Raw genomic sequence first — 27039 nt, 5'->3', positions numbered from 1 at the left:
AAAGAGTATGAAGCCTAAGGGAAAGAGTAAGGATAGAATCTTGCCTCAGAAACTTTTGTTCAAAGTTTCAACGTCGTCTTCTTAAAAAATCCCGGCTAGTTCCAAAACCCGGTTACTGTTCACGGGTACGAAACACTATTCCTGAACTCAAAATCTGATCTCCACCGTTCAGATTGTGCGACACTGAGTCATGAACCTATCCTTTAAATTTCAGCTCGATCGGACCACGGACAAAGCGGGTCGGATGTTTGATGAAATCTGGGCAGAATGGAAAAAAACATGTGCGACCCAGTTACTGTTCACGAGTACGAATCACTATTCTTGAGGTCAAACTCTGATCTTCATCATTCAGATTGTGCGTCACTGAGTCGTGAACTTCTCCTCCAAAATTCAGCTCGATCGGACCACGGACGAAGCGGGATCGGATGTTTGATGAAATCTGGGCAGAATGGAAAAAACATGTGCGACCCAATTACTGTTCACGAGTACGAATCACTGTTCTCGAGGTCAAATTCTGATCTCAACCGTTCAGGTTGTGCGTCACTGAGTCGTGAACCTCTCCTCCAAAATTCAGCTCGATCGGACCACGGACAAAGCAGGATCGGAGCTTTGATCAAACCTTGGCAGAATGTGAAAAACTGCGTTTTTCCTTCTCCACTTCCACAAAACGTGTGCTTTGTTTAAAAAAAACCCTACACAGACGTCTACCTTATACTTATAGAGTTTTCCTAAACCCTAGGTTCATTTAAGTCCAACTCACAATCCTAACCGGCCCATCCAATTAACGTAAAAACTTACGACGGCTATAATATAAAACCCTAATTTATACTGTAATTAAAACCCTAATTAGATATATTTACCTAATTACCCTATTCACCATTAAATACTTAACAAATAATCTAATTGAACAAAATAATAATTAGTAAACCCAATTAAACTAAATAAGATACACATAAAATAAGACACACATAGAATAATTAAACCAATTACACTTAAACCATTAATGCCAATTAAATAATTAAAACACTAACAAGTAATTCCAATCAAATAACTAAAAATAAATATCATTTAAATAAATTAAATCACCACAAAAGAAATAAATTAAATCACCACAAAAGAAAACAATTAAGCACCTAACAAAAAAAATAATGACACATAATCAAATAAAATGCACTTAAATAATAAATTAAATATCATTAAATACCAGGAATATCCTTTTTAAAATTAGGGGTATTACACTTGATGAATAGCAATTCATGACTACAATAACATCTTCAAGAAATTCAATTAATTAAAATGTAAGAACGACCTATCAAAGCTCCACATGCTTAAATTACCTAAACTATGGTGCAATCCTCAACATGCTCACTAAGCTAGAGATTGTCAAACAAGTGATCAATTGATGAGAGCACATGATAACAAGTCACAAGGTTAATCCATCAAAAGAAATTCTTAAGCAATGAATTAACAAGCTACTCAAAATCACGCCATTAAAACCATTCCATAGTCTTAGCTCCATTGTCACTATGAAACTACAAGCCATACAACCATGAGATTAAATCATCTAAGACAAGAGTATTTAATGCAACATGATCTTTAGAACATTAAAACATCCATTATATTATGTAACATGCTCTAGATTATGGAACTAGTCAAATACACATTTCATTCCCCTAAATAAATCAAGAACTAGACATGCTTACAAGGAGGAGTTTCATCACCTCCCTAGAAGAGGGTTTAGTTACCCATGGTGGCCCTAGATGAAGGAAGAAGCTTGCACTTTTCCTTCATTTTCGAGCTCCCTTCCTTTTGCTCCAAGAACTCTCTTCTTGCTCCTCTTTCTCTCTCCAAAAATCTGATCCAAAAGTGAGATATGAGATTGTGTGGCTTTCCTCCCCTTATCTACCTCCAAACAAGGCTCTCTCTCCCCTCCAAAAACATCCCCAACCACTCCATAAAGAGGGAGATAAAAAAATGAGGAAAATAAGGTGCAAGTGGCTGAATTCCGAAGGGCATTCTGCCGAAATTTCGACTGCTCGAAATAGGGCCTCGAGCACTCGAAAATGGAGCAGATTGCTCCATGCTTGCCTTGCTTCGCCCGGACCTACTTTGGTAAAACAGCCATAACTTTGCGCTCCGAACTCCGAATGATGAACCGTTTGAAGATTTGGAAAGCTAATTCAGAGCTCTAATAACTTTATGTTTTGGTGTAGATCTAATTCTCAAGTCTGGTTGGTCTAAATTGAAGATAAAGACAGAAATTCATTGCTGCCAGGCAGTTCTGAGCACCTCTGATAAGAAGATCATAACTCTCTGCTCCAAACTCTGAATGATGAACTGCTTAAAGATTTTGAAAGCTGATTTAGAGATCTAAATATGTCATGTTATGAGGGAAGTCCAGTTCTCGAGTTTTCAAGGTCAAAATGGTGAGCAAAGCCCAGGTTCCACTGCTGCCAGAAATTCAGCATTGTGACATTTGATTGCTCAAGATTCCACAAGGCCTTATTCTTGTTCCATTTTGGCTAATGAACCTGAAAATATACAAAAACGTGCAAATGAAGATAAACTACATACAATAATCAAGTAAAGGACTTAATTAATGCAATTTCGGACGCTTGAATATACAATATTCGGCGCTTATCAGAGTCCGGCACTAATTACTGTCCCGAATAATACTGACCCAAATATTTATTAGAGACAGTATTTACCGTCACTAATGGTTTAAATGGGAAATGGAAATGGAATCGGAACAACGACGGTACTGGAATTTAGAGAGGATATTTTTGTAATTTAAAAAATAATAATTTTTTATTTTTAATTTAACATTAAATGATAAGGTTAAATTTGTCATTTCACTGTCCAGTTAAGTGATTGGACTTGGATAGTGGACTAATGTGATAATTTTTTTAAAATGTTGAATTTTTATAAACAAGTTGAGATTTTATTATCAAAAATAGAAAGTAGCGAAGGTTTTATGATTTAGCCTTATCTTTTAAAAATGATATAACGTACTAAAATTAAACACATCAGTGAGTAAAAAATGGTGTGATTAAGTCTTATAAATGACGAACAAAACAAGGTAAAAGAGCAATAAACAGTTTATAGATGGTATATGGACCAAGGGATGGCTGTCGATACCTAAATGACCCATCATCCTATCCTCCGGAGTCCTAAACTTCTCCTAACCTTGGCCTATTCTTTCTGTTCAAACATATTCAGTTATACTTTTATCACTACCTTTTTTTCTTGTCAAATTTTGCCTTGATACGATACAATTAAATCATATAATACGTATTAAATATTTGCCATGCGTACATATATATATATATATATATATATAGATATTGAAAAAAAATAAAATAAAGCTGGTACAATTTCTTAATTAGCACGTTTAGACAAAACTTCACATGCAACTAATTAAGCCCTAAGCATAATGACTCCTCTTAGACACCCTGACTTTGAACCAACTAGCCATGTGAGCTGTTAGGAGAGGAACAAAAACAGGCTGGACCGAATCGGCCGGCCTGATCTCGAACCGCCTCAAAACCGAAGCCATCACACAGTTCATCTGCATGAAAGCCATTTCCTTCCCAAGACACACCCTCGGACCAGCCTGAAAAACCGAAAACTTGTACGGACTCACCATTTTCATACCCCAATCCCCATCGAACCACCGGTCCGGTCTAAACTCTAACCGGTCCTTCCCCCACAACTCCTCCATCCTCCCCATTCCATAAGGAAAATAGGTCACCCCGTCCCCTTGCACACCGGCGTTCCGTCCGGCAACACGTCGTTGGCATTTTAGCAGTTTTGGGCGGGGGTGGGGACGGGGGCGGGGTTTTTAAATGGTTGTGGGGGCGATGCTTAAATATTTTAGGTCATTTTGCACCCCAACTTTCTCTCTCCTCCATCGATGTTCTCTGTGGCAATTTAGGGCGATTCGACTACCAAAATTCAAAATTTCCATTTTTTAGGCTCAATGACCTGCATCCAAATTCCAAAATGCATGCTCTCGGGATCTCCAAATTTATAAAAGTTCGATCGATCGTAAACCATTTTGATCGATCGAACTACCTAGTTTGAGGGTAAAGATGTAATCATTTCTTTAGTTAGCCAAGATAGCAACATAATTTGAAGGGATTTGAGATATTTTTGGCGAGATTGGAAGAGAGAAAAGGGAGGAGAGGAGAGAGTTTTGAGTGGCTACAAGGTTGAGCTCGAAAATGGGCTCCGGCGTGCTTCGAGTCCCATGCCACCGGCGGGTAGAGCCTCATGGACTCACACAAACACGCCTTCATATACTTTATATCCTTCAGTCCATCATAGTCCAAAGGCTTTGTGCCATTGTCTACTAACATCACTTCCTCAACAGTCTCTTTTTCAACATTGCTATGCCCCAACAGCAACCAGAACAGCCACGTCATCGCCGCGGACGTGGTGTCTCTTCCCGCCATAATAAAACTTATCACCATATCTCTCACCACCTCCTCGTGATGTCCGGCCATTAGCAACCTCGACAAAAGGTCACCGTAATCACCATCGCCATCTCCGTTTTGTAATTTAATTTTTTTAAACCGAATTATCTCAAGAACCGAGCTATGGACGAGCTCAACCGCCTCTCTGAGCTTCTTCTCCGACCCCACATTCAAGAATCTCTTCATTTTCCACACGGCCAAAACCGAGGCGGTGTCAAATGCCTCCATGAGAGGCGGCACCGCCTTAGACAGGTCGAGACAAAAAGGGTCCACGCCTAGTGACACCCGGCACACCGTGTAAATTTAAACCGCCTCAGAACGTCCTGCAAGTCCAAAACCCTGCTGTGGCACTCTGCGGCCGTCTCGAGAATCGGGACGAGCCGGGTTTTAACTTCTTCTTCAATTATCTTGACAACAAACTCCTTAGGGACTTGGTGCTGAACTCGTGACTCGCTAACTTGCGCTGGGTGTTCCACAGCTCCCCGTCCGTGTTGAAGATGCCGCGGCCGAGCAATTCTCCGAGGATTTCAGTGAAGGGCTGCCCTTTCAGGTAGTTGTTGAAGTTGGTCTTGAGGATGTACTCCACGTTGGCCGGGTTGGCCGTGACGACGGTCCGGCGTGCTCCGAGCCTGTTCACGACAATGGTGAGGGTATATGACTCAGACAAAAGGCCGGTGTACCAGTCCAAGAGACGGCGCCGGTTCTTGTAGAAAGAAATGAGGCATCCGAGGAGTGGGTGTGTTGGAGGTCTGCCATTGATGGATGATTTTTTTGAATGACGGTTTTGAATTTGAATGAAGAGGTGACGTAGGAAAGTCATGAAGATAAGTACTAGAGAGAAAAAGAGGATGAGAGAGAGAAACATGGCCGATTAGTCATTAGACTAAATTTTAATTTGCTAAATTAGACTATAATATATATATATAATTTTATTATAATATATATGTCTCTCAATAATAGAATTAGAATTTGAAAGTTAGGGCATTGTTGACATCAACAATTTTTTTTTTGCTAGCCATATTGATGTGTTATTTACATATAAATTAAAGAGAAGATTAATGTAATTTGGTAAACAAATTAAGAGAGAAATAAATGTAATTTGACAAATAAAGAGGAGGCACGCTATTTTTGCCAAATTTGACAAATAAGTTCACTTAGTATTAAGTTAAATGAGATGGAAGTCTTAATTAATTCTCATAAATTAAATTAAAAATAATATTATTATTTCACATTAAAAAAATAGTAGACTTAATTATAAAATAGTAGAGTGCATTTATTACTTATTATAATTTTTTTAAAATAATTGCACTCTTAGTTTTATTAAATTAAATGAGATGTATGTCATAATTAATTCTCATAAATTAAATTAAAAATAGTATTATTATTTCACTTTAAAAACATAGTATACTTAGAAAATAATAGAGTGCATTTATTACCTCTCATTAATATTCAGGCTATGTTCAGCTCATTCATTTGAAATCTTGAAATTGGAATGAGTAAAATCGAAAAGAAAAAATTAAAATAAAACAACTCACAAAATTAAATTTTTATTTTTTTCAATTTTATTAATTTCAATTTTTAAGATCTAATTACATACAACTGAATACAGCGTAATACTCTCAAGTCTCAAGAGAGCTCCTTTGTGAGAAGAACCATAAGTTTTTTATATTTAACCACTCAATTGAAATAATTTTTTTAAAATTAAAATAAATCAATTAAAACGGAGAGGTCGTGATGAATGAACTCTTTTCAATATTTCTCTGAGAACCTCGACAGTGGACACTACCATTGGTGTAAAGAAATAAATATATAATAAAAACAATTATTAAGAGAATTCCATGTGGATCTTTCCAAACCCCTTTTGGGGAATGCAAATTAAAATATGTAATAAACAGTACATCACAATTCACTGGACTAGACATCTAAAGGTGTTGTATGGGGCCAAATTTGTTACTCTCTCGTCCCAATTTAAGTGTCATTTATAAAGAGTGGTAATTTTTAATGAAACACGTGGGATATGTATTATTTTTCTAAAAAGTTATTAACTTACTATTTTAAATTTTAGGGTTAATTACAGTGACACTCCTTGAGATTTGGGGTATTGACAGACATATATAAGTTAGCCATTTTTTGAACACTCACACCCCTTGCCAAAAATTTAATCCAAACAAGTCCTTAAAAGTTGTGTTAAGACGATATTGCCCTTCGATAAAATACCAATTATTTATCTAAAATATCAAAAATATATATATATGACAGAATTACCCTTTTTTAATAGGTTTTTCTCTCTACCTCTGCTCTAAAAAAATCCCCCAAAATTTTGCTCTCTATCTCAAAAACCCAAAAAAATTTGTAAAGTGGTGGCGGCAGTTATGGCAGGGCCGTGGAGTGGTGACGGGGCTGTGATTTGGGGGTGGCGGGATTGTAAAGTGGTGGTGGCGGGTGTAGAGCTGTGATATGGTGGTGGTAGGTATGGGTGTGGGTGTGGGTGTGGCGGGGCTGTGAAGATAAGAGGGTTGAGAGAGGCGTCAGTGGAGGTGGCGGTATAGTGATGGTGGCTATGGTGGTGTGCCGCCAATGGAGGTGGCAACTCGGACCTTTGCCACCACTGAGTCTAACTCAGACGATGATGGGCGACGACGAATTTCAAAATTTCCCCTTTCTCTCTCTAAAAAACCTCACCGACATACCACCAATTTCAGAAATCTTTGGTGCCTCACCGGTCCGACATCAACCTCTCCCTCCAAGACTGCCCTCGATCTCGCCTGCCCTGCCGTCATCTCCTATGCCGATATCATCGTCGTTGCTGCCCGGGAGCCCGTCACCATGATGGCTCACCTGCCCCGCCATCGTTTCCTTCCCTTGATGCGCCGTCGTCTCCTGCGCCGAGATCCTCACCGGTGTTGGTGTTGTGATTGTTTGTATATGTGTGTGTGTGTGTGTGTGTGTGTGTGTGTGTGTGTGTGTGTGTGTGTGTATATATGTCTGTGTCTGTCTATATATATATATATATATATATATATATATATATATATATAATTTGTAAATTTACAACCCTTCGTATCCTGCGATGTTAAACAACCCTTCGTTTCGCCGGTAAGCAGAGTTTGGTTTGGTCTTGCATTACAAAAGCCCCATATTTCAAAATTAGGGTTTTGATTGTCGGCGCATACTCTCTACTCTTCCTCTGCTCCACCATTCATCCAGAACAGGGATCAACAGACCTGGAAAGATTAACCCTTAAACTTTGATAACAACTATAATATATATGTATATATAAACTCCACCAATTTCAGAACTTAAAAGACACAGAAAAAGATCTATTACCCAGTTTATACCACCACTCCACAAGACATTGAGAAAAAGATGAGATTAAAGCTATGTTTGTCTATGAAAAAGAGATGAAAGAGAAAGATGAGATGAGAGGGTAGTTTGGTCATTTTAGGTGAGATTAAAATATACCTTAGGGCATATTAGAAATTTCATGTTACTTAAGACTATGTTTGGCAGCATTTTTTAAAAATGGGGTGTTATTGTTCAAGTTTGCAAACTTAGGGGGTCTCATTGTCCAGAAAAGGGCTAACTTATATATATTTGTCAATACGACAAACCTCAGGAGGTGTCGTTGTAATTAACCCTAAATTTTAAATACTCAAATTTGAAATTTTAAACTCAAATGACATAAATAGAAAGAAGTGAAATATATTATTTGAAAAAAGGAAATGAACTATTATTTTGAGAGAGACAAAAATAGAAAAACATGACATTTATTTTAAGATAGAGGGAGTATTATAGTGATCCGTCTAGCCTATAAAACCAATTAAGCCTTGCTCCTATTAAATGCTTCTCTCCATTAAATTACATCCCTAAACCAAATTAACAAAGTTGTTTAATTAAGACCATACATATCACCCTTATTTAATTCAACACCTAAGTACTTTAATGGTTAATTTTTACTTCAGCTATTAGCGCAGTTGGTATAATTTCTCTTTCTTAAAAAATGAGTCATGAATTGAATTCCGGTAATTAATAATTTAATATTTATTTCTGTAATTACTTAATTAAAATGCACTCAATGTGCCATTTAAAATTTAAATTATAAAAAAATGGTTTTTAACAATTTGTATTAATTATATTGAAATTTCAAATGTTCAAACTTCACACACAATAACTAATTAAAAAAATAATAATAAAATAGTCACAATAGGCTTGCACACAGGAAAGAGTGAGAAATTCGTTTCAGGGATGTTCAAGACGACAGCTGGTTCAATAAGATAACAAGTTGAGAAATAGAGCATTTAATAATTTTAAAAATAATTTCTGTAATAATAATAATAAGATCATTTTTAAGAATGAGTTATTAGAATATTTGTTTTTGATGGCATAATTTTGTATTATTTCTACAAGTACTGCTTTAGTGTTTAAGGAAACCAGTTGGACATTGGATAAAGAGTTCTCAACTGAGATATTCAATTTTTTCAGACTACTATTTTGATATATACTACAAAAAATTATACTAGTTTTTATGCAGTTTGAATTGGTTCAGATTAATATTTATTTTGGCTACATTTTATGAGTTATTAGAGAATCTACTTTTACTAAATATTATCCATGTTATTGATAATATTTAATTATTTAGTAAAAGTAAATATTTAACATTTACATGCCATACATCTCTAAACCTTATAGATCTATTAAAATAAGAAAATATAAAAAATATAAATTTATTGATAAATATAAATTTTTTAACTAATAGGGGCAAGTTTTGGGATGTGAGAGGTTTTGACTCTTGTGCAAACCTGCCCTACTATATAATTAATCCAACATGTTTTGGGATGTGTGAGGGATGACAATGCCATATTTGGGTGTGATGGGATTTTTTGTGGTCTCAAAATTGAATGAAGAAAGTAGAAGTACCTATGAATTCAATTTCTAAGTATCCATCCAACCTTGATTGGATTGGGACATCTAGACACAACTAATAGTAAAAAAATAAAATAAAAAGTAAAATAAAATAAAAAATAAAATAAAATAAAATAAAAATTAGGTCATCTCATTGCAATTCCAATACATACCACATATATTACTCTTTACTTGAAAGATAATGATACAGAGACTGGTCATTTGGTTTCGTGATTTTGAATTTAGACTTGGGGTAAGTGTTACTTGAAATATGATGTTTAAGATTCAACTTATCATTCATAAGCAACCTAATAATGTGACAATTGTCTTGAGCTGTATAAAATAATAATTCTAATAAATGGACCAATTACATAAATTTTCTTTTTTTCGTACTTTCTTATTATTCCCTCCGTCCTAAAATATTTGTCCATCTTTCCATTTTGGGATGTTCCAAAAAACATGTTTTATTCCAAAATTGAATGTACTATTTTTTGTTTTTTATTCATCCGGACTAGGAACTTTCAAGTGTTACTTTAGAGTTTTGATGGGTTCACAGTCATTATGATTTAAAAAAAAAAGTTGTGTCATAAAATGATATAGAACCTATATATAATACTTCACCTTTTTTGATAATGTGGGATCATAATATTCTATAATCTGTCAATACTCGCCCACATCATACCAGTCTATAAAAATGGTTGCACCTTATTTATTTATTTATTCAAAATTTATCAATGGTTTCTCATAAATTTTGTATTCAAATAGAATGTTGACACCTGACAAGACACCTACCATTGAATTCAAGAAAATAGAAGAACTTTTTGAATTCAATTTATGAGTATCCCATCGAACCTTGGTTGGATTGGGACATCTAGACACAACTAATAGTAAAAAAAAAACAAAAAAATTAGGTCATCTCATTGCAATTACAATACAGACCACTCCTTTTTAAACTTGATTTTGTGGCTCTTTATTTGAAAGTTAATGATATAGAGGATCGTGGTTTTGAATTTAGACTTGATGTAAGTGTTATCTGAAACATTAAGTTTAAAATTCAACTTCGCGTTCAGAAGAATTGTATTAAAATAATAATTCTAATAAATAAATCGGTTATATAAATTCTCTTGTTTTGTTATTTTTTATTACGTACAGGGCCATCTCATAAATTTTAAATTTTAAAATTATTTTTAATTACTACCGCCGTCTCTCCTTGTCGACATGAAGTGGACGTGACATATATATTGAGCACGTTTTAGTAATTGTGAAAAACTTGACCATCTCCCAATCCCTTTCAATCAATAATTCCCTCTCGCGTAAGCCTAAAAAATGATGCGGCGCAGTATTTTCTCAATAAAGGACGGACCATAAACTTGGGCCCACATGGGCCAAGACAAATATAGTTCGTTAGTGGACCATCAATCATCTAAGTGGGCTCAAAATCGAACCACACACACCACTCATTCGACCCGATCTCTTACGAATTCATCTCACTTGAAGGGTCAGTTCTATGGATATTTTTAGAGTAAGGTAAGTGGATTGAGTCATAACATAAAAGGCTGGTCCCAAAAGACAATTTTACCATCTCTATTTCTTCTAGAGTTGGTAAGTGATAGAGTCATAACATAAAAGTTTGGTCCCAAAAAACAATTTTACCATCTATATGTTTCCTGTATATATATGCACGTTTTTTATATGGAATTTAAATGTATAATTTAATTGTATGTCTTAAGAACACATACATATATTTTTGAGCTCTAAGTCTAGGTATGTCTTTGACATTTAGGGCATATGCCGTTGTATTTATTTGTTCATTTTTTTGGTAAAAAGTAGCATGTATAAAAGTACAAGAAGTTAAATAGAGATGCAACATCATTATTTTTAATTTCGAAATGATAGTGATGACTTGGAATGATAGTTTTACATATTGATTTGATGTATACCCATGGAGGTTGCAACATGATTAAATCGAGATGAAATGATTTTTTATTTTTTGTCTCAAAATAATTGTATTTTAGTTTCTCCTATAACATATCAATCAGTGTGCAATATTATTATTTCTAAGTGTGTTGTAGTCTTAATTTAATCGTGTTTTATCCTCCATCATCATCATCCTTGCCTTCAGACACGAATCTAGTATATAGGCAATGGGGCAATTGGCCCTACTTTTACCTCAAAGAAATAAAAATAAAATAGTCCACACACTCTGTTACTTTAATCATATATAAAAAGTGAAGCGACTCAAATTTAGGAATGTTCGTGTTGGCATGTCTTGTTAACACTTGGGCATTTTGTTATATAAGTTGATATGAACACAAGATGATTATTAATCATGTTAAGAAACATTGACACAAACACAATATGATCATTACACAAATAACACGATACGACACGTGTAATCGATTTAATAAATGATTTAAGACTTAAAATATTATCTAACATGTTTAATTAAACAGATCATTTTTAATACGAACATGACATGTTTAATTAAATGAGTTGTAAATAGATTTATATGTCAAACAAGAATATAATTATAGTGTTAATTTGAATTGACACTACTATAACATGAATAATGTGCCAAAATCAAATCTACTTTTATTTTGAATTGTCTTATGGCGTCATATCAAATAATTAACGCACCCCAATGAGATTGAGTCAAATTCAAACTTAATTATTCCTTATTATGTTCTAATTCTGTTATGGTGTCATGTCAAATACCACCAACTATTCATCAAATCTAACTTTAAATGCAAATATCATTTTCTTAAAAGGAAACAGTTCTTTGAATCGGTAAACACACTCCCACTTCTTTGGTCGTCAGTGTTTGTTCTTAAGTGTTTTTTCTCAACCATTTGTTGTTGCTGGTACACTTGTAGTGGTGTCGTAGATTTTTTGTGATTTTAAGGCGTGCAAAAAAGAAGAGAACTGCAAGCTGACTGGGTTTTTTTGGAAGAGATTTGAAACATGTGCATGAAAAATACTATATTTTATGTCGATACTCGAACTTATTTTTCACGTGTCACACAAAAATCTATTTGGAAAAAAATTAGTAGTTATGGTACTTGTCGATTAATATTTGATGGGCTGATTCAATTCAGACTCACTGATTAAAAATGAACTCACAAAAATATATTAATATATTTTAAAGAAATTTCAACGACGGTCTAAATTGAACTAATTTATCACACAAACTGCATTGAGAAGTGAAAATGCATTTTAAAACATTTTATTTTGAAATCCTTTGTCCCACATTTTGGATGTACCATTTTGTAGGGTATAACATAATTAGGATTGGACTTAAGTTAGGTCGTGCCTATGAAACACGAACACAGACACATGATACGAGTACGACATGACACGAATATGACGACAAAAATAAGACACTTCATGCGACAGAGATACGCCTATGAAATTATATATATATAATTATATATTCAAAATCTACAATACTATAAATCCAACCTTCCCAACAAAATTAAGAACCAAGCAAAGTTTTCAACAAAATTAGACAAATAAGATCAAGTACATTTCTAACATATTTAACATTCTTCAGTCATTAGTTCATCGCCCGTGTAGTTGTTTTTTATTTTTTTCAAAATTTTACTTTTAAACATTTAAAATTACATTAGGTACCCTATTTTTCTTTTAAAAAATTACAAAATATACTTCGCTGTATCTAGTCCGTGTCATTCGCGTGTCCAATAAAAAATAGTTTTTGGACACTTCACAAAAGTGTTGGATACGTGTCCAACACTAGTACGGGACTTCCTAGGGTAAATCGGGCCCAACCTGAAAACAAATCGGAATAATATTATATTTATTTTTTAAATATTATATATATATATATATTGTGATCACCATTTTCCTTTCAAATTTTTTTAATCTTAATTTATATATTAATACTTTGGAAAATTAATTTTTAAAAACTTGTTTGTAATTTTTTAGAAATTTAAATTAAGTTTAAATTTTCTTTTTTCATACTTCAGAGTAATATAATTGAAAACTAACTTTAGATCAACTTGATATCTCTAACTCGGGTTTAATTTGATGTTAAATTTTTTGAATGTGAGTTGGACTAGGATAGTGAGCTTGGGTTGAAAGTTGGGCTCAACTTGGGTTGGGCTCAGCATAATGTATTAGGGCTAACCATGCGTCGTGGTTTGAAATGTTCAGGAAGTGCAAAAATGAGAAATGAATAAAATATAATACAACAATATAACAAATAAATAAATAAATAAATAAGACTGGGATGTATATGTCAAAAAAATTTATTATATAAAAAATAATTTTGCTGATTTTGTTGACATTATCATCAATATAATCACTAATTTACACTGGATGTTACTTTTATTTATTAAAATATTATATTATATTTTCTAATTAATCACAGTAATTTTAAAGTCTAGGAGTGCCATGGTCGTGTCGACCCGAACACACTGTGGAACACATCGTAAACAAATCCGAAATGGTTAAAAGTGTCTCGAAATTCAAATATATATAGGAGACGTCTAGACCACCTTCAAAGACATGGTCAACCCGCTCCATTTCAAGCCCAATCTGATTCTTTGAAATGAATTTTGTACCAAACTATATCTCATGTCAACCCGCTCCATTTCAAGCCCAACCTGTCTACATTTTCATTAAATTATCAAACTATTTATTTTTGACACATACCTTGATTTCAAGCTCAATCTGTCATCCAAATTTCACTAACTAAAAATAAAAGAAGTTGTTGAATTATGAGAAAATGCTACAAAATTATGTCTGACATATTGTATTTTCAAATGAGATGGAAGTAATTCATGTAAATATAGAATTTCACTCTAATTTATTTAAAATAAGGAATCATGAAGCAAGTTAGATATAACTAATCTCTCATTTTATTACCGTATTAGAACAAAGTGTATTGGAATTCGAAAGTGTAATGTCGTATGTTAAGTCAAATAAAGTAGGAGCAGAAACGAGAGCAAATTTGAGAACCGGAGCGTGAGAGCGACAAAATTAAGTCATAAGTAGTGAAAATTTGAGCAAGAGTACTCGCGGAGCATGAGAACGGAAGCGCGCTCGGAACATAAGAACGATACCTGTTGAGAAAAATTGTATGACTTAGATTCTCTCCTCCTCAAATATAGGTATCCTTTAAAATTTAGCACATTAGAAGTGACTTGTTCGAATTGGACAGTGTGTTGTCATATGAACTCTTCTACTCAAATGTTTAAATACTAATTACAGTTAATGTTATATATATTGTTCTTATAAAAAATATAACAATAAATAAAAAGTTGAGAATTATATTGAATTGATAAATTTTGTAGTAAATTAGTCATGATATATATCTCAATTGTTTTTATTTGAAGAAATTCTAAATGTTTTTTTTTAGCAATTGTATTATGAAACTTTCTTTGGAAAAAAAAAATTATATTTCATTGTTCAAAAATTATTAAATATGCCTCTTGAAATATCGAGAAGTATCAAATAATGTGTAAAAAAATTATAATTATAATTACAGGCAGTTTCCATACTTCATAAATTAACAGTTGAACCAGTCTCTATGATTTTGTATTTTTTGTCGATAAATATTATTTGGGAAAAGTTGTAAAGAAAATGATAAACTCAAAATAAATATATATTTTTTTAGGGGCGAAAGAAAAATAAAATAAAACCAATCAAACAAAGAGTGACGTGTTGATAAATACGACATTGGTATGCGCAAAGCACGCTCCGGCGCATGTTAGTGCGGCCGCCAATAAAACCCGGATAAGTGTGTTCTGAAAACTATGGATAAGAAGAGCGAATAGTGCTCTGATCCAATTTGACCACCACACTCCATCACCAATGATACACCCCCAACCATCACGACCACAAACGTGTCATAAAAATCAGTGGATCAAGTCAAATCAAATCAAACAGTCGATGTGGTGGATAAGCACGATTAAAGCTATGGTGTTTGTCACATCTAATAAATTCCCATTCCCAATCATTCATGCATATATTATTCTTGTCACCATTGTGACTTTAGAGTTGCAGAAGAGACGGACTTTTAGAGAGAGAGAGAGAGAGACACAGAGAGAGAGGGAGAGTTTGAGAGAGAAAAAAAGAGAGTTTTAGAGAGAGAAAGTGTGGGAAAAATGCAGGGGATTCGGCCAGCAAATATGCAAATGAAGGAGGAGAGTCCGCGAAGTGAAATGTCGAGTCCGGAGGCGAAGCTAGGAATGCAAGTGGAGGATCTGTGGGACACACAAGAGCCGCAGCTCACTCCTACTGAGAAGCTCAACGCTTGCTTTGAGGGCATCGCTGTCTCTGACTTCCCTCATGCTCCTTCGTCTCAAGGTATATACATATACATCCTATGTGTGTGTGTTTTTTTGTGTGTGTGATATGTATGTGTGTGTGTGTGTATATATATATATATATCTAATTGATGTTCCGTGTACTTGATTTGGCTTTTGATTAATAGGAATTCAACTTGGTAACTGAAAGAGGGAAAGGAATTTGACAATGAAAATTGGAAAACCCATCAATCTTTTGCCCTGTTTATTTATTTTATTTTATAATTTGTGTGAGCTTTTGATGATGGAAATTTCTTCCAATTAATTGTGAATTGTGAAATTTGATGATTGAATTTGTCTTCAATTAAGCTTGAGATTGGATGAAAGTGAAAGATAGGAATTGTAATTTCGTCAGTATTCTGTTTGGTTGGCGAGAAAACTGAAGAGTAGGAAAGACGATAGAAAATTTTACAGCTTAGCCGAGTAGTTTATTACCAATTGATGAAAAAAATTCAAATATATTTGATATCTTTGGATTCCCTAATTTTTCTCAGCAACCAAACAGACACGCATATATGCATGTGTATGTGTACAACTAGGGGGATTAAAGCAGGGACCCTTATTTGAAGTGCTAGTAAGATATTCTTTATACAAGTCATTGTGTGGATTATGTCACATGCTTCTATATTTATTTTTATTTTCGTTACATGTCATTGTGGGGATTATGTAGCTTTTATATATGACCTTTGTGATGTCCAATATTCTATATTCTCTATATTTATTGGGTGATATGTTGCCTTAATAAAGTATTTTCAAATCTTGTGTTTAGTTGTTGAGATAAACTCGAATACCAGTCTGGCAGAGGCGGTTCAATTACTGTCCGAACACAACATTCTGAGCGCACCTGTTGTGGATGTCGACGCACCTGAGGATTCAAGTTGGATTGACAGATACATGGGCATTGTTGAGTTTGCGGGCATTGTCGTATGGATTCTGCATCAGGTTAGCATGCCAACTTTTACACTTGAAAACAGAATGGCTTACTTTATTTTAAATATTAGGAAGACAGTTTGATTAAACTCATATTACTGATCAAGTGCAATTTTGAAATCCATGGCTTGATGGTGGTTGTTTTGCTTTAAAGGGAACAAATACATTTATGTTAATTTGTGGATTATTGCGATAGGGTTAGTTCATGCATATCATTATATTGAAAGTTTGAAACATGCTTTGTTTTGGACCAAAGGTTAAGCACATTGTTATGACAAACACAGGCAAATCAGAAACACAATAAAGAATTGGCAGAAAACAAAAATCACACACAACAAAACGCAAAGATTTAATGTGGTTCGGTTTATATCCTACGTCCATGGTAAAGATCGGTAAAAAGTTTTCACCATATACGAAGAAGAATGGAGATTACAAGTCTCTCAACCCTAATCCCAGTACACCCTTTGTCTCTCTCTCACTCTATATCTCAGTTTTCAATGTTCTCTTTGAATTATACAAACACCAGCACCTTTATATACGAAGTTACATTAGATACTAGAATCCGGGTCAGAGACCCATGAGACAAAACCGGGTTGCGGGGCTGAAAGCGAATTCGGGCCACAGCTCAACACACATTTTATCTTGGAATTCAACATTTCTCCTGGAATAGGTAAGCACAGATAGGAAGTAACACTCAACTGGAGAATAAAAATTCAAGATTGCTATTTCTTCCCTTGTACCCACATTTCAAGTGCACAGGATTGACAAAAAATGAGAAGATTTCTCTATAGTGCTTTTTAGTATAATGTTTAATTTCATTGCTGGCCTTTTCTCTAACATAAAATTATTTTACTTCTCTTTAGTAAGATAGAAATTTTGAATAATTTGGCCAAGGGAATTGACTGTGAAATGAAGAAAAGAGTAAAAATTCATTTTCTTGATTAATCTAGCATGAGTGGCAGCATTTGGCTCTTGTAGAAGGAGATACTTTAAGTCTTCAAATATAACATTTTTATTTTGTCAAAATGTTGATGGCTAATTCATTGGTTCAGCATTTTTTTGTCCTGTCCAAAGGGAAAGCTGAATAAATGGGTTCATTTCTTTTGCAGTCAGAAAGCAAAGATGAATTGGCTGGCTCTGAGTTAGTTACAAGTGGATCAGAAGCAAAGAATGGGCCTGCTGTTTTAGCCGCAGCTAATGGAGTATCTTCTCCTACAAAACTTCGAAACTCAGGCTCTAACTCTGCCACAATAACTTCTGGAAACTTTTTTGAGGCTCTGACTTCTTCTGAGTTTTATAAGAACACAAAGGTTATACTTATTCTATACTATGATGTTCTTTTACAACTTAACAATGGCAGTAAATAATCCATTCATGCTCGTTCATCGTTCTTCATCAAGTACCTACACACACACACTAACTTATGAGTTTCAGGTTCGAGACATCTCAGGGACATTCCGCTGGGCTCCATTTCTTGCTTTGCAGAAATCCAACTCCCTTTTGACCGTGCTCTTGCTGCTATCAAAATACAGAATGAAAAGTGTTCCTGTGGTTGATCCAGGGGAAAGGAAGATTGATAAGGTCATTACACAGTCTGCTGTTATTCACATGTTAGAAGAATGTGCTGGTCTTCATTGGTTTGAAAACTGGGGGGCTAAGAAACTATCTGAAATTGGTCTTCCTCTGATGAAGTCCAATTACATTGTTAAGGTACGTGATTCTGTGGTCATTTCCTTTATATGGTTGTAAGATTTTTAATACTCATAGACAGGATCTAGTATGCTTAAAATTTTATAAAAATCTTATGAAGAATTAATGCTAGGCCAGTATTGATAACTGTAAGGTGAAGAAAAAGACATGGCTTTCCATATAGCTAGGTGATGGATGAAAAAAAATTACTAAAATTGTGTAGCTGACCCGAGTAATTGGATTTTGAACCTTCTTGAGCTAAAATTGTTTCCACGACAATATTGATTAGTAAGTTTAGTCATAAAGTTACCATGGTCTATTAGATTATCCAGCTCACCTTAAACATTGATTTACGTCCTTATTTTGTCCTACTACTAAACACACCTGCTTCTTGCGGTCTATAAACATGGTACTCACCCATGGGAATGAAAATACAGGATATAGTTTCTCACCGTATCTACCAAAAAATTCTCTGGTTATGGCATGAAAATTTTCCATCTTGTATTTTCAAACAGTAAAAAAAAAAAGAAAGGTTATTCGACTGGGCGTGCTAGAAAAAAGGTTGGCCTCTATAAGAGTGACCTTATTACTTATGCCTTCTACCAACGTTTGCTTAAAAAGTGGTGTTATTTGCCAACATGATTTCTTCTGTTCCAGGTTTGCACTTTATAATTGTTATTTAGTGCTATTCTATGTTTGCAGGTCTGTGAAGATGAACCAGTACTCCAAGCATTTAGACTCATGAGACAAAAGGGAGTTGGTGGTGTACCGGTGGTTGAAAGTGGTGGAAGTAAGGCAGTTGGCAATATAAGCATCAGAGATATTCAATTCCTTCTACTTGCACCTGAGATATACAAGAATTATAGGTCAGTAGCTGAACTTATTCCAGCATTCACCCTAATTTTTCTATAATCGTCCCATTTTTTATGTTGAATTTGAAGGTGATTATGAGATGCTAAGTATAATCAAAACGACTAAAATCACCAGTGTCTGCATAAATAGACCTCTTCTATTGTGCCATTCTGTAATTGTATTACTAATCTTGTGAAATGCTTGTGAGGCTCAAGTGGCTGAGTTGCATATTCAAATTTTTAGATGAATTAAAGGGTCTAAAGACACTTATTTGGGATGTCTTTACAGATCTATTACGGCTAAGAATTTCCTTACAGCAGTCAGAAGCTATCGGGTGGAGCATCGAGAGTCATCACCAGTGTTTAAGGGCATGATTACATGCAGAAGAGACAACACTGTCAAGGAAGTTATTCTGATGCTCGACTCCATGAAAATCCATCGGATTTATGTTGTTGATGATGAGGGAAATTTAGAAGGGGTCATCACGCTTAGAGACATAATCTCAAGGTTAGTACATGAGCCGCGTGGTTACTTTGGAGACTTTTTTGACGGTGTCTTGCCACTGCCTGAGAACTACAGAGTCTAAGAGGCAGTAACTTCGTTCTTAACCTTTTGTTGTTGTTGAATGATCTTTGTGTCATGGGGTAGCATTTGGTTTGTTAACCGGAGACCAGCTGGAAATGGTGATTGTAACATAGGCAAGCACCTTGTAATTATTGACACAGTTTGTTTGTCTGTTTATTCTGTTGTATCCTGAAAACTCCATCCTGGCTGTGTTGTTGCGAACATTAAATAAATAAATAAATAGAGGGAAAATCTCCTCTTTATTCTTTTGTCATTTTAATTTGAATGGTTGGTTTCTATGTTAGGCAAAACTGCATTAGTGACCTCATCAATTGACTGCTTAGCTTCTTCAACAACGACAGATCCGACGAGATTATGATTTCTGATATTTTGGCTTCTATTTTTGGTGATATAAATTGAATTCTCGATCTCATTCTTTCTTTTAGATGTCATGCTGGTTTTCTCGTGTCTAGCCATGCCGAGTTTATGGTATAAAGATCCTAAGAATTTCGATGAGAGAGTCCGACTGACAAGAGAGGATGTCGGGTTTGGAATACAAATCAATGGTAGCTCCATTTTGGATCATCCATTTTGAGCCCTTGATTGGGTTTCCAATCCTATTTTGTGTCCTCTCAGGTGGGCTTGGAATGGGAGGAGATGAATCAGGATCTGTGTTGGAATCTTGTATTTGATAATTTAGGCCTAAAGAGTAATCAAGCTGATTTAGTGGACTAAACCGATCAAGAATTAGGCATTCTTTATAAAAAATATCTATCCATGCAAAAGATGCTTAACATTTTTTCCCCAAACATGCCATTAACATATATTATTTTGACCTTGAAACTTCAAGTCCCACCAACCGATTTTTTTTTCGCATCATGTGTCACTTACACAATTAATCACATCGATTACATAACACAATACATCAGTTACACAACATATATAATATGAAGTTATTGGGTAAGCAATTTGAGATTTGTTTTATAAACGATCCAAGTTGTTGTGTAAGCGTTGTAAATTATTACCACAGACATGGACTGAAATGGCAAAGGAGAGAATCCGGATTCCTTCTCCAAATGTTTAAATTTTGTTGAATTAATTTGGTAGAATTAACAGACTATTAAATAATGCAAAGTTTTAATGCATCTACTCTTGCTGAACACAATTTCCAAATTCACATCCAGAGTTACTTCTTCACATCAAATTAGTTGCCTCTCCTCCCACTTGGATGCTGCACCTAATTAGATATCATTTTTGCTTGTAAAAAGCACAAAGTGTACAATATACCACATGTCTTTGCATGTAGCATCTCTTTATTAAATGTAACACGTTCTGCAGTAAGCTGATCAAAATCTCTCCAATCTCGGTTTTTCGCAATTTCATTAGGTGGGTGAAGTTATCGCTATCAATGATGAAATTCGTTACTATAAGAGTCTAAAATTCACTTGCAAGCACATTCACATGAATTTCATTTCATTGTAGTAACGAAATTCATCATTCATAGTGAAGAATTTCATCCACAGGCTGGAACTGGAGAAAAATGTGACTGGAGAGGATTTTGATCCGCAGTAGGTGGGGTAGTGGAGTTCTCTGTACCTGTTTTGTGAACCAAGAGGCTTCGCTCAATGTGCTCTATTTTGGCCCTCCATTATTCCAACCATGATAAGTAAACATTCCTTCTTCAATCCCAACTTGTGAGTTGAAACTCTAACATTGAAATGAACTCAAAAAATGAGCACCCAAATCATACATAGCAAGTATGCGGTCTCAAACCTATTCATTTCAATTGAGTCCACATGCATATCTTACTTTAGCAAGCCACAAACAATACCATCATCCAATTCAAACACTCACTGTTGTCAACAACTACAAAAAAAGCCTCTAACAATAAGAAGCTCTAATGACAAAAAGTATAACAGGGATGTTAGGGCTCTGAATAGGTCAAACCCCCCAAAGCCACCATCCATTTCACTTCATGAGATGAAATGACAGAAATATATATATATATATATATATATATATATATATATATATATATATAATATACACTAACTTATTTTGTTTCATTACCTGTAAGAATTACCAAGGAAATCTACAGACAAGTCCAAGACACTTTGTACACTGCTAACTCAGGTTGAATGATCAACACAAAATGGATTTACACAAGTCGGGTGGGTTAAGGCCTTGACTGAACAAAGATCAGAATGTTAAGGGCTGATTCAACAGGCTGCAAACAAGGAGCCTTGTAGAGCAGTTTCATTATATATATGATATATCCATAATCGCTTCTCAAATTCATCCATCCTGCTCTAGTTATATGGCAATTTCACCTTCAACCTTTCCCTTCTTCTCTTTAACAATGATAGATACTTGATATGTTCTACCTCATCTTGTCCAGGAAAACACTTCATCCTTGAAGGCATTTTTATCTCTGAAAGTATCAAACAATGGTTGATGTACTTAGATGGAGAAAAAGAATCTTAAGATAATTAAAAAATATTTTCAGGGATAAATAATCTCCTCTCTTTTGGATGAATTAACCCTGATTGGATATGGAAGCTTTGTATCATAATTTTTCTAAATAAAAATCTAAGACTAGAGTGAGCTCTATTTATTATGGAAAAAACATATGAAGCGAGCTTGACCAAGTTAAGCTAATGCATACTTATCCATGTACGTATGTTTAACAACCAAATAATTGAATTAAATACTTCTCGAAAACTAAATTAGAGACTTTCTACTTCATCTGATGATAGCCTATTACGTGTAGAGTGCCTCTGTTTCCAGAAAACAGAGACAGAGTTGTATTACTTGTTTAACTTACTCCGAAAATCAAGGCATGAAAGGGGCCAACTTCAAAATGGGAAAAGAGTCGGTATTCGCTTGAACCCAAGGGCCAATGGAGTATAAAAAAACTAGCATAATCTAAGTCCAAACAAAGAAGACACTGGATAAAAATGCAACGACACAATTGACAAAACACGAAATGGCCATCATGACACAGAAGGAAAATGTAAAATTACATTTGAACAAATTACATTAACAAGACAAGAACACAGGTATTCTACAGAATTGTTAAAGCCCAAATTATTAACTAACTAGTAGCCTTCAGAAACACAAAAGGAAAATGCAGAAATACAATTTTCAATCCCATACCAAAGTAAGCATCATAAGCAATAAGGAATCTGAACCTGCGAAGGTACCATTCAAGTCTTTAGCATAATAATAAGATGAATCCTAAGAAACAATCTTTTTCAAAACAACAACAATAACAACCAAAATAAAAAATAACAATAAAAAAAAAAAATAAGTTATCAGATCATAGTCAATGTGTCAACTTCTAAAATGACACATTTAATCTCCAAAATAAGTATTTTATATATGGGTGAAACTTGATTGTGCATCAAAATTTGCACTCACCAAGAAAGAATTACATTCATAGCAGTCCCGAAATATGATTCTAAATCATGTAATTTGTTTACACTATATTACAAAGAGTTGCGCAACCAAATATGATATTATTTGACAGAAATAGTTTCCAAATATCATAAGCTCCAAATTATGGAGCATTGCTTCACATCACATAAAATCCAGGTAGAGCTGATATGTGCCTTTATCATGATTAAATGCCAACCTCACTAAAAAGAAAAGGAGGCTAAGCTGTTCAAAGGAGCTCAAGAAGCAATTACAGTATCCCAAATCTATAATTTAACTTCAAAAGGTAACCCTTATGTCCTTACATAATACAGTGAAACTGCAGGTCAAACCCTGAAAGTTTTTTTCCAATGCAACCTTAGTAACCAAACTAAGTGCTCAAATAGAATGTTTGGTGAAACAATGACAAACAAAGAAATTTGAATGCATATGAGCTTTGTCTGTTCTCGACCAACATCCCCTCATGCAGGGACTGTTGTTGCTCTTTGACAACTACTTTTGATGCATGGAAGGCAAAAATTACTTGGCAAAAAAATGTTTCTCAGTAACGAATTTCATATAATTTATACTAAAAACCCACACTTAAATGAATTCGTAGTACCCACTTCTTCTACAGACTCAAGGAACTTCCCAGTACCCTTCAACCATATGAAGCATACGCTTCAACAAAATGAAGCTCATATGCTCCATACCCACTTCCTTTACACCTCTAACACTTCGCACTTGCTCATTAAGAAAATCATTATGGGAGGAGGAAGAGAAAAATGGCCTCACTAAGAAAAAAAAAATTTATTCAAATCTGGAGGAAATTGGATTACACAAGTGGACTTTAATCCTCCATTACGCAAACATTCAAAAAATAAATCATTTAATGAGTTATTCATTTTTCTTATTGGTTTTGGGGGATGTGGTGTCTCCAGTCACTTAACAATAGGATATGCTACAAAAACATAGAATCGTGCAAATGTAACACCATACTAAACCAGCATTCAGTGTATGAAGTAGCCCTTCCATGTGATAAAAATATTACCGCGGTTTTAGTTCAACTACAAATGTGATTGATGACAACAAATACATGAACCCTGATAAGTTTCACACATTAAAGATATATAATACATGTACAGCATTATTACAGTATATAGAGGCAAGTATGGCTAAATTTAATCTGTGATCGATACCAACAATACAGCACAGCATCAAGCCAAATCAGGAGATGAGGTAAATCCCAACTAGTCCTTGATGAGAGGCTTACCTGTTACGAGAGCCTATGTACTTTTTCTTCTCAGGTGGTGCTGAATGCCATTGCCTGGTGTTCCTTCAAATAGATCCAACAAATAGTTCTCTAAATCATCTGGTGTGTACTTTATGTACTTCCCAGCATGTCTTCCACCCTCTAGCTGACTCCCGAACCTTCCCATAAATGCCCGATAAGCTGGAAGCACTTTCTCTGATATTGATATCCGAAGCTCTTCACGAAGTTGAGCATCTGGGACCTTCCAAGTTGACTGTGTCCTGTAAATATCTTCAAAGCACGCATTAAAATTTTTAAACCTTTCCTTCAGAGCAACCCTTGAGGCATTACTTGTGCTTCCACCAATCCCTTCATCCTTCAAGCAGGACAAGGCCTTGCTCCATGAAGCTCTGAGGTAGCTTGTGGCATGTTGGCGAATCTGACCACGTCTTTTTCGAACATATTGATCTCCCAAAATCTTTCCAAGCTCGGAGTCTTTTATTTTCTGGACTATGTAAAGGGTATTGTTCATTAGGAATATATATTGCATTGCAATATCCTCATACAGTCTCGATTTCTCCTCTAGGTTTGATTCCAAAGAGGTTATTAGCAATAGCAATCGCTGTGCTACCAAAGACATGTCTTCTAAAAGCAAATTATGTCTATTATCACTTAGTAAATGGTTCGGTTTATCCACAGTTATTTCTAAAACTGCATTCAGAGAATCACTGTAATCAACCAGCAATTTCAGATAATTCATCACATAACGGGTCAGCGGGTGAATCTCCCCACCTTGAATTGGCTTCCGAGATGCCTCACCCTTAACAGCATTTTCAAACTCCACAAGTGTGCCAATTGCCGCATCACCCAATCCTTCCACTAATTTTCCAGCGTCACTGCAAACTAATGTACCTGGTTCATCAGTAAACAACATCTGCAAATCAGGCAAAACATCCACCAGCACATCATACATATCAAGTATACGAAACAGCTTCTCCGAGGACCTCTTCCCTATCGCCACTGCCTCGCCGAAATTCAACAGCTGCATCATAGATGCCTTAGCAGTTTCAACAAAGCACACTTCTTTAATCAGTTCCGATCCACTAAAAATTTGCTCACAAAGCCTCTTCTCGCCAGACAAAAGAACCCTAACGGAAATCTTAATCGCATGAACCCACTTCTTCATCTTCTCATCCAATGATTTCCACTCAATCTTCTGAACTTCATCAATACTCAGCCTCTCAACTCCAAGAATCGACATGCACTCATCCAGAACATCACGACGAACATTGATATACGCTTGGCAACACTCCTTCTCATAACCAGACCTAATCATCCGATCCGCAATCTCTTTCAGGTCAACAACCGCATCTGGACTAATCAAATCCACACACAAATCATCCCCCAAACTAGCATCCCTCTCATGACAGTAACCCAGTTGATCAATCTCACCAAAACTATCAAAAGACTCAATTTCCACATCATTCGACGCGAACGACAACGAAACCCTCCGAATCGATCCGTAGAGCCGGTCCGCATCAAGCGGAACCGTGTTCCGAATCAAAATGTGACGAAACTCTTCCTCGAGCCGCGACATCGCCATTTGCAGCGCGATCTCAGCTCGATCCATGATCTCGCTCTCGGACCCACCACCACCATTGAGATCTTCGGTCAGTTGGAGGATCTCGTCGACGGCGGAGAGGTACTCGGCCGCCTCGTCCGGCAAGTCCTCCCACGGCAGAGAGTGACGCGACAGCTCGGAGTTCGACTCCCACCGGAGAACGATCTTCTCGGCGGCATCGAACCGCGAATCGGTCTCGCAATCACCGATTTTCGTGCCGGACATCAAATCGGTGATGCTCGACAGCCGATTGTCGAAGCTCTGGAAGATCATGATCATGTCCTCCGCCGCATCTTTCGATGTGTTGAGACTCTTCACTATCTGCTGAGCAGTGGCCATAACCCTATCCTGACCTTCTACAGTCGCCGCCATAACCAAGCTCTGTGTATATAGATGTGTGTATATAGATGTATATGTGTGTGTATTTATGGATTTTGTGTATAAATTAGGGTTTGGGGGAGGAAGGGGAAAGGACGGACTGACCTTTTGATGTGGTTGAAAAGTTCAAACGCTTGGGGTTTTCTCCATTGCTTCGGTGCGTGTAGCTGACTCTCAGTTTCTCTCTCCTCTTTTTGGTTTTTTTTTTCTCTCTCTCTCTCTATCTAGAAGTAGTGAACTGTTTGGCCGGCGGCTTGTCAGCGTTTACCCAAAAAGTGAGTAACGTAATTTATGGCTTGGGTTATGTATGAACAACCAATTGGGTTTTTTTTGTTGGTATGTCAATGTAAGAAAAAGGTTGGATTATATTGATTACCAAACAAGAGTTGAAGGAAGGAATAGGGAAAGGAAATGAGGTAACGTCCGGTTTGAAATCGAGAATTCTTAAAATACTCAATTTTACGTAATGAAATGGATTAATTCTAAAAATACATCAATACTGAATTGGTAAAAATATATTTTTAATGATTTTTCATTAAAACATGTACCATAAGTAATGACTTATTCTTTATTTTGTGATGATGTTACTAAAAAAAAATGTTTAGTAATCACATGTTTTACTAAATTAATGAACAA

At 35.3% G+C, this 27039-nt stretch overlaps 2 protein-coding genes and 1 pseudogene across 3 annotated transcripts; 1 reads left to right on the top strand and 2 right to left on the bottom strand.

The window, feature by feature from the left end:
- Positions 1–3424: 3424 nt before the first annotated feature.
- LOC132281143 (cytochrome P450 94B3-like) lies at positions 3425–5295 on the bottom strand (annotated as a pseudogene).
- A 10088-nt stretch (positions 5296–15383) lies between these two features.
- On the top strand, positions 15384–20018 carry LOC132284263 (SNF1-related protein kinase regulatory subunit gamma-1). Its single transcript, XM_059786351.1, has 6 exons — positions 15384–15704; positions 16473–16645; positions 17743–17943; positions 18068–18343; positions 19025–19188; positions 19463–20018. Exons 1-6 carry the CDS (start codon positions 15503–15505, stop codon positions 19758–19760), a joined length of 1314 nt encoding a protein of 437 aa, XP_059642334.1. The 5' UTR covers positions 15384–15502; the 3' UTR covers positions 19761–20018.
- A 1535-nt stretch (positions 20019–21553) lies between these two features.
- LOC132282383 (exocyst complex component EXO70B1-like) lies at positions 21554–26705 on the bottom strand. Of its 2 annotated transcripts, none has more exons than XM_059784044.1 (2): positions 24426–26705; positions 21554–22169 (listed from the first exon to the last, which is right to left on the bottom strand). In XM_059784044.1, exon 1 carries the CDS (start codon positions 26395–26397, stop codon positions 24439–24441), a length of 1959 nt encoding a protein of 652 aa, XP_059640027.1. In that variant the 5' UTR covers positions 26398–26705; the 3' UTR covers positions 21554–22169; positions 24426–24438. The 2 variants fall into 2 exon arrangements, with proteins under 2 accessions (XP_059640027.1, XP_059640028.1); XM_059784045.1 differs by lacking the exon at positions 21554–22169 and adding an exon at positions 22790–22929.
- Between the last annotated feature and the right edge of the window lie 334 nt (positions 26706–27039).

This window comes from Cornus florida, unplaced genomic scaffold, assembly GCF_030987335.1.
Source record: "Cornus florida cultivar Cherokee Brave unplaced genomic scaffold, ASM3098733v1 CherokeeBrave_3.0.0_Hap2_Chr11, whole genome shotgun sequence".
NCBI classification, from domain to species: domain Eukaryota; kingdom Viridiplantae; phylum Streptophyta; class Magnoliopsida; order Cornales; family Cornaceae; genus Cornus; species Cornus florida.
The sequence above is the reverse complement of the archived record's forward strand: the minus strand, read 5'-3'. Positions and strand labels throughout refer to the sequence as shown.